General features: G+C 40.4%; 1 protein-coding gene across 1 annotated transcript; it reads right to left on the bottom strand.

Moving 5' to 3' along the window:
* Positions 1 to 5,901: 5,901 nt before the first annotated feature.
* Positions 5,902 to 8,667, bottom strand: LOC145491796 (testis-specific serine/threonine-protein kinase 4-like). Its single transcript, XM_081471059.1, has one exon. It carries the CDS (start codon positions 7,786 to 7,788, stop codon positions 6,664 to 6,666), a length of 1,125 nt encoding a protein of 374 aa, XP_081327185.1. The 5' UTR covers positions 7,789 to 8,667; the 3' UTR covers positions 5,902 to 6,663.
* Between the last annotated feature and the right edge of the window lie 88 nt (positions 8,668 to 8,755).

The following is an 8,755-nucleotide window of genomic DNA, read 5'->3' as shown; positions in this document are numbered from 1 at the left end:
CCTTTAGCATTTAAAGAAACCGGAAGTGCGCCCGATATCTGTTGGAAGTTACCCTATCAGCGCGTGCGCAATTTACACTACCAGCACACTTCGGTAAGATCAAACAAAGCCACACGGAGTTAATTTTTCTCTTTCTATTGCTCTTGTTTTTCTGTCTGTCTCTTGTTTTGTCTTTGCTTGTACTTTTTTTACTTTGCATTTGCGAAACACAAAGAAAAACATCTAAAATGTCTGCGAATTTGCACGTTTTTGAGTTGTTTTTAATTCAATGCTCAGGCTGACGTAATTGACCGGAAATGAAATTTCACCTCCTTAACAACGCGCGCGAGCGCGCGCATGAATCGGTTAATGGGCCCTTAACCACTGAACATGACAGCTTTCTTGCCCGTCATGTAAATGCCGCGTCACGCAAAAGCTTAGAAATTCAAGCGTAGTCTGTTACAAAACGAAATACCCACTTGGAGCGAAAATTTGTATGGATATTAATTTTCAGCTACTCTAGATCTTACACATCATGAAAGTAAAATCTCAGGATGATTAATAGTTTTGTAGTTTGAATTTTAGCCACGTCATGTGAATACCAGATCGTTAAGTCGTAAGTTCTTCCATTAACACGTGATAAGGCTACGACAAATATTCATCGCTGCGAAACTCAATTTAAAAACGTCACAGTCCGTAGTTAAGATAAATCCGGGCGGTTCGATTCTTTGGTCGGTCTAGCAGATCTCAAAGAGTGCGAATCGAGATTTGAACCGCTCCACTATCCCGCTAAACCGATGTGCCTTAACAGCGTGCAATATAATTACAATGAATAAATTCCACAACTGCCTCTGTACCTGTTGAGCTGATACATGTGACAGAATAAATAGCTTCCGGTTGGAAACTGAGAGATTCTCGTTCACTTTTCGGCAAAGATTAACGCTATTAAATATTCCCCATTTTAAAGATTCCCGCTTTTAAAGATTCCTCATTTTAAAGATTCCCGCTTTTAAAGATTCCCCATTTTAAAGATTCCCCATTTTAAAGATTCCCCATTTTAAAGATTCCCCATTTTAAAGATTCCCCATTTTAAAGATTCCCCATTTTAAAGATTCCCCATTTTAAAGATTCCCCATTTTAAAGATTCCCGCTTTTAAAGATTCACCATTTTAAAGATTCCCGCTTTTAAAGATTCGTCATTTTAAAGATTCCCGCTTTTAAAGATTCGTCATTTTAAAGATTTCCGCTTTTAAAGATTCCCCATTTTAAAGATTCCCGCTTCTAAAGATTCCCCATTTTAAAGATTCCCGCTTTTAAAGATTCCCCATTTTAAAGATTCCCCGTTCCCCGTTTCCCGTTTCCCGTTTCCCGTTCCCCGTTCCCCGTTCCCCGTTCCCCATTCCCCGATTCTCCGATTCCCCATTCCTCGTTTTAAAGATAGCCGACTATCGATGTACATGTAAAATTATTATTAAAACCACGGCTACATACGTGTATGCACACGAACAATGGTAACCGGTCGTTTTGCCCGAAATTCCGTTCGCCCGAAACCCTTTCGCCCGAACTGGAAGACGATTCGCCCGAACAAAAAGTCGATTCGCCCGGACTCAAAGTCGATTCGCCCGGTATTTTTCTAACGTGACTATGGTACCAGTTAATGGCATAGATTGACATGATGAACGGTATGGAACATTTCTTTTCTTACATCCACGGCGAGTTGATCGATGAATACAGCGTTATGCCACGGTTTCGTGTAATGTGAACATCCAGTGTAAAATGGGGTTGACTAGCCTACACGACTTCTACGGTTCGTGACATTTGTACATTTGCCGTTCTCTGTTCGGTCACTCGACCTTTCTTGTCGCTTCACTCGTGTTCATGAAGGGCACTTCATGTTGTGTAATAAGGAGGACTTTTAAGTGAAGTTGAGCCGTTAGATCGTGCTATGGCAAATTTTTTTATAGGTCATAGGTCTGCGTGTTATCTGCATGTCGACTCGTTGAGTTTGACACCTCTGTAATTTGCCGTGTGTTTTTGCATTTTTTTAGGCTCATTTCTATTGCAAGATATGCTTTTATAAGTCTCCATGAATTTGCTTTTGAGGGACCAAATATGAAATTTACCGTGAACATGTTGCTTACTTGCATTCTATATTGTGACGCCGGGCCCGGCTGTGATTAGAACTGTTTGCAAGCACAGTAGGTAGATCCTTATTACGGATATCATATTTGTTCTCGTACGATTTCCTTCGGAGACGCCGTAGCTTTACTTTGAGAAAGCTATACGTTTGTCTAGTGACATTCTTATGTTTCTTGCAGCTATCTGATTGAGCTTATGCTTCTCTTGCACGATGTATAGGTTTATTCCTCCTTTGGTTGTTCTGACACCACATGATTCAAATGTAGCTGTTTACGCGCAAGTCCTGTTGACTGTTTTGCGTGTTTTATAGCCATTGTTCGGCTTAGTTCAGGCAAGACCATGGTTTCGATCCTCCATGAACACGATTGAAGCGACAAGAAAGGTCGAGTGACCGAACAGAGAACGGCAAATGTACAAATGTCACGAACCGTAGAAGTCGTGTAGGCTAGTCAACCCCATTTTACACTGATATGATTATTATGGACGTGCCCCGTTCTACATCGTGCAAGACATAGCAGCACTCAACTAACGTCAAGGAGCTTAAAGCAAAAAATGCGCACTCAATGTATAGCATCAACCCCATTTGAAAGAGGGGGTTTGCAAAAGAACATGTGCGTTAAATCTAAATAGCTCCAAATTGCAGATCAGCCATCGAGTGCCTAGAAATCTAGAAAAAATGCCGTCAAAGAAACACACAATAACGAGGTCAAGCTTCAAAAAAGTAAGGATCGAAAAGTACATTACGCCATTGGCTAGCTGTCATAGCCAATAGAAACCAGACATGTTCTATCCGTCACAAGGGTACACACCACGAGAAGTTTGTGCCAAGCCGCAGAATGTCTTGCATTCTCACAGACGTACGAGTTGCGCTAGCAACTTCAGATGTACAGAGTATTTTAGAAATACCGGCAACTGATGAGATCCACATGGAGGATCGAAACCATGGTCTTGCCTGAACTAAGCCGAACAATGACATATAAAACACGCAAAACAGTCAACAGGACTTGCGTGTAAACAGCTACATTTGAATCATGTGGTGCCAGAACAACCAAAGGAGGAGTAAACCTATACATCGAGCAAGAGAAACATAAGCTCAATCAGATAGCTGCAAGAAACATAAGAATGTCACTAGACAAACGTATAGCTTTCTCAAAGTAATACAATTGGAATACAATTAATTCATTGTTACTAACAAATTAAGTATACACAGTTCTTTTAAAATACCCGAACTGTCCTTTTAGGTCAGAATTAAACTGTACGTCAACCCAAGCCCCTGGGGTAGAAGTTTTCCGTATAAAAGCCCCTTCATACCCCTGTTATCCTCTTGCCGGTTTGCAGTATTGCCCAGGGTTGTTTTTTTTTTTCGGTATCAATTCATTTTTAAGAGTTTATATTTGTGTTGTTGTTAGTTGTCACATTTCAATGAGACTTCCGGCCAGAAGCTGGTCATGGGACGAAAAGGTGCTGATGAAGCGAGTTGATGGCGAGGACAAGTTTTTTCCTTCGAATTTCAAGCATAATGCAAGTGTAAATCCCTTAAGGCAGAGTAGATAGAGTTTAACACAGAGCTTGTCCTTTAGTCAAGGGGAGTCGCTCAAATCTTTCAAATATTAAAAAAGAAAAACATTAACAGCCATGTGGGGTACCCTACTCCTTATCCTTCACCTCTAGGTCCCCTACCCACTCTCCCATCACTTCCGGCCATACTCAAGATATCGGTGACGTCACCTATTGTTAACTATTGAAAACTTTCAGTTTCCATATTTCCACGTTTGGTCCGACAGTTACTTACTTGGCATAATACATTTCCTAGCTGGAAGTGAAGATAAAAGTCTCGGGTTTACTTCGAGCAAGCCGAAGATCATCTCGCTCTGTTTCAATTGCAATCTGTGAGAATGCTGTCGGCAAATTCCCGGCTATCTTTAGCTGTGTTGCTGGCGGTGCTTTGTCAAGCACAGGCTGTTGAGCTGCCACTTCATAACAACAAGTCGGTCGATGGTTTTAACGATGAAACTCGTTGTAGCTGGAATTGTACAGTTGTGGATTCTGATTTTTCGGAGGAAATGAAGACCGCCATCGCCAAGAAAAAACATAGGCACGCAAGGCGTGCAAGAGTTATGTTTTTTTTGGTGTGAAGTGTCGGAGATAGAAGCATTCATGGTACAGTAATGATTTGGTTAATTTGACATGTTTTTTTGGTTGCGATGTTACATCGGTCATGATGAGATAGCTAAATAGTAAGCCATAAAATGTTGGACTGAACAAACTACAGTGATCCGAGACGTCTCCAGATTACTGTAGATACCATCCTATTTTCTAACAGGCAATTTGATTCGTTCTTTGATTCAACCCGCACTGTGATTGGTGTGACACGCGCACATGCATAACTCCCTCACTCACCGATCACATAACCCTTCCAACCCCCAAGAGGAATTTTTGCTCAGAAATACTCAAGTTAATTTAGAGACTTTTTCGCATTTTATACGAGTCGTAAGTTTACCTTTTTACACAACACAACACTACTTCACCGAAAATAGAAAGAAAGATAAAAAAAAAACCTCTGACATGTTGAAAGTCTGATTTAATTACATTGCACTTTAACTTGGTGCCATGCAGTCTTCAAAGAACATTTGAACAGTTTTCATACCTTTTACCTTTAAAAATATCGGACTGAAATGAATGTCAACAAATAAAACTATTAAACTGCTACTGCAGAGACGTAAAAACCGTCCAGAAACGAAAGCTTCTTTTTTGTTTAATATCCTGGAAACAATAGCCGATAACTTGTCAGCTCTAATTGAATTTACTCCCATATAAAAAACAAAAGTGTTAAGTTACCATTTGCTACTAAAGATAGCAAACATCTCGTGGAAAAGAGTGGTGACGATTCGTGACCTCTAATTGAATTTACTCCTTTGTGAAAAACAAGAGAGTCAAATTACACTTTGTAACTAAAAAAATTATCTCGTTATATTTGCATACAACAAGAACAAAACAATCGTTACCCACACTTACTATTGTAAACGTTAGAACTGTTTCAAATCTAAAGTCTCGTCCCCTCTAAAACATGTCCTAAGAACTAGACGCGACGATTCGTGACCTCTAATTGAATTTACTCCTTGTGAAAAACAAAAGTATCAAGTTACCTTTGAAACGAAAAATAAAAATATCTCGTTGCATTTGCACACTACTAACTCACGAACTGTTTCACACCTCAAGGCCCATCTCGTTCATTTTAACCAAAATCCTCAGCCTAACCCACAGAAAATGTCGAAGTAAACCAAATATATGAATACTTCCTCCTCTTTTATAGAGGAATAAATACGGCCGTTCTGAACTCTATCGGGATCAGATCTTCTCGCATACCATTTACCTTTACAACAAGAAATTTGATTGGCTGTTTATAGTAGATCCAATCTGATTGGTGTGACATACATACATCTCTCACTCAATCACTCACTCACTGACTCACTGACTCACGACTCACTCATCCATTGACCCGTCCATAACATACCCGACGCGCCGACTAAGAGGTATTTTCTTACAAAAAAAATAACTCAAAAATGATTGGCCTTGTTGTCAAGTACGAGAAAAGAGTGACCGAAAAATGCGTAAACTAAACATCTCGCGACTCGAGCGGAAACATCACAGAGCACTGGCAAATATGGTTGCCAATAAGTGAACAACTTTCAGTTTTCACGAAGGCATTGGAAAGCGTCGTAAATTTGATGTTTTATACAGATTCAAATGGAGACCACGAAGAAATCAGAGCCATATGTACATGACGAGCTTTGCCCTCCGAAAAAAAATATGCAAATTAGGCTAAGAAGGAGAAATTCTCCTCCATGGCTTATCATTAACTGACAGAGAACACCGTATTTAACACGTTTACTACGCTCTTGGTGTCCCCTAGGAATTTCCAGTAATTACTTTTTTCGCACTTATCGGCGGTCAAATGCATGCCGAAAGAAACACGAACCAATTTAATTAAGTATCTCATGACATGAAAACAAATGGTTTCCAGACATCAACACGCGTGGCTGTAACTGTATGTTGCGAGGAGAAATTTGGTCACGTTTGTCTTCGCGGCGTTGGTGTCACTGGATAAAACTCTCATAAACCACGTATTATTTACTCTCTAAAAACACTTTTAATAATTAGTTAATGCCGCTGTTCCTCGGAGACATATACAACTAGTGGTATTAAAAGCATGTCGCTCTCTGATAAAAAAGAATATATATCTTTACAAGTCGAATTCTAAATAACCGGAAACAGTACTTTCATTGCTCATCGAAAAAACTTAATAGTAACGTGATGATTCTCTATTCGCAACACTAAACTGAAAGCACAGTTTTTGAAGAGAAACACAGATAATCCGTAAATATCACTATTCCAGCGGTAACATTTTCAATATGAGGTTCTTCATCTAAAAAGGAAAACGTGAACTAACGAGGGCACTATAAGACATATTTACAAAATTACTTCATACTGGCCTGTTTAACTATTTGAGAACGACTGAGTTTCTTTACTTCAATTGACAAATCTTTAAAGGACGCTAAGCAGTTCCTTTAACGAGGGACGCTGTTCAGGATCATCGTTTAAAGCCGATTTGGCCATCTTAATTGATCGAGCAGTTGCTGTGGGTAGCAAATCCAGTACAGCAAGGGCGATTCTTCCAAATGAAAATGTGTCTGATTTATAGCTTTGCATCCCAGTTCCACACACGATTTCGGGCGCAATATGAGGGTAGCGCTTCTGGTACTCCTCTCTTTTGGAAATTGTTACAGCCACCGCAGGCTTTGTATCAGACGCAAAGCGTGCTTTGCCAAAATCTATAATTACCGGGTTTACTGACCCGTTCTCTCGTTCCTCGAGCAGGACGTTGTTCGCTTTCAAATCGTTGTGCAGGATACCGCACGAATGTATGTGCATGAGCGCTTCGATGATTTTTGTTAACACACCGAGCCAACCAGGTTTGTCCAGATAATTTTTTTTTCTAGTGGCACTGGACAAGGTCAGGCTTCTATGTTTTCGGCCATGAAACTTTGTAATAAGCCGAAGCGGCTCGCTCTTAGTTATTACACCAAATAGCAAAGGCACGCCACTGTGATCTCCGAGGTAGCTGATCATTCTCGCTTCCTGGCGTACTTCTTTTTTCAGGTCGTTAGTGCTCCACTTTTTCACAGACTTGAACTCTTTTACAGCCACAAGCAGATCTCGGTAATAAGCGAGATAACAGTTTCCAAATGTTCCTGATCCAAGAAATTTTTCTGTCCGCACGACTAACGAGGGATTGATCTCTTTAACGTGGTGTTGGACGTCGACTCGTCTTCGCGGCGGGTTAGCAGGTTCGCCACGTTTCTGCTCCGCTACTTCTCGCACAGACGTTACTACTCGATCTTTTTTTCTACCAATAGTTCCTGAGTTACCGGCGATGGCTGCCGCTGTTTTCATGGTTTTTTCTTCAACCTTCTGCTCCGCTACTTCTCGCACAGACCTAACCACTTGTTCTTCCTTTTTGCCAATAGTTGCCGAGTTGCCGGCGATGGCTGCCGCTGCTTTCAAAGCTTTTTCTTGAGCCTTCTTTTGTCTCCACCTTTTCTTTGCTTCTTTCCGAATTTTCTTCAACTTTTCTGGATCTTTGATCGTTTTCCGTTTGTTTCGAGCCATTAAGGATGAATACGCTAAAAATTTACGAAGCAATAAGTGGAAGAACCGGTTATTTGCAAGATGAAAAACTATTCACAGCTATCGTTGAAAAATTGATTTCACGGGCGATCTTTCCAAAGTGAGAGACGGAAAGCGTTTGGCAAGCACGTGTAATGGATATTAAATGTATACGATTGGTGGAGCAAAAAGAACTCAGGAAGCAGCTATATTTGCCGGAAAACCATCCCCTATTTCACACACTATTCAGCTATTCACCGATTGATCATTGTTGAAAGAGCTTTGTTCCATCACAGCAAGCCTATGTGTAAATAAGTTAATGAAAAGCATGATGAAAAGCTATTACAAGGTTTTTAAGTCGCAGAGATTCTCACCATTCTTGCAAACATGGCTGTTTCTGTGGCTGTTTTTAAAACGCGCTACGATTTGTCCGTCCGAATTTAATACCACTACTGCGTTATTTCGACACAGAAAGGCAAAAAATCATATCGATGCGCATTCGGTGACATTTCTGCCGTTTTACAATGGTCAGGAGGTCATACGGCTACCTTCAAGGATTAGAAGAGGGTGAAGGTCTTCAAGCTACAAACAGGGGATAAGTGGCATTGTGGACAGTATTAATTCCTGTCTACCGGTACATCCAAAGGCCGCCGGTAAGTATGCTTGCATTTACTTCCCCTCTGTTTCTCCAATCTTTACAACGGAATCGCAAAATTTCTGTGGCAATGGAGTGACTACGTTTTACTATCATTATCTTACTTCTCTTGACTGAGAAACTTCCAAACTAGCGAATAGGATTGAAGCGGTAAATTGTTTTGTTCTCAAGAACCAATGATGTTACCAGAGAAAATGATGAAATTAGCGTTGTACAATATCTATATTTGTTTAAGGGAAATGGAGTCGCGTTGAAAGGTACTATGTACTGGAAGAGTACGTCCAAATTTTGTTAGCTAACATGCCAAATGCATTT

The sequence above is a fragment of the Orbicella franksi genome, chromosome 7 (genome assembly GCF_964199315.1).
Source record: "Orbicella franksi chromosome 7, jaOrbFran1.1, whole genome shotgun sequence".
NCBI lineage: Eukaryota > Metazoa > Cnidaria > Anthozoa > Scleractinia > Merulinidae > Orbicella > Orbicella franksi.
This window is presented reverse-complemented; position numbering and strand designations above follow the sequence as displayed.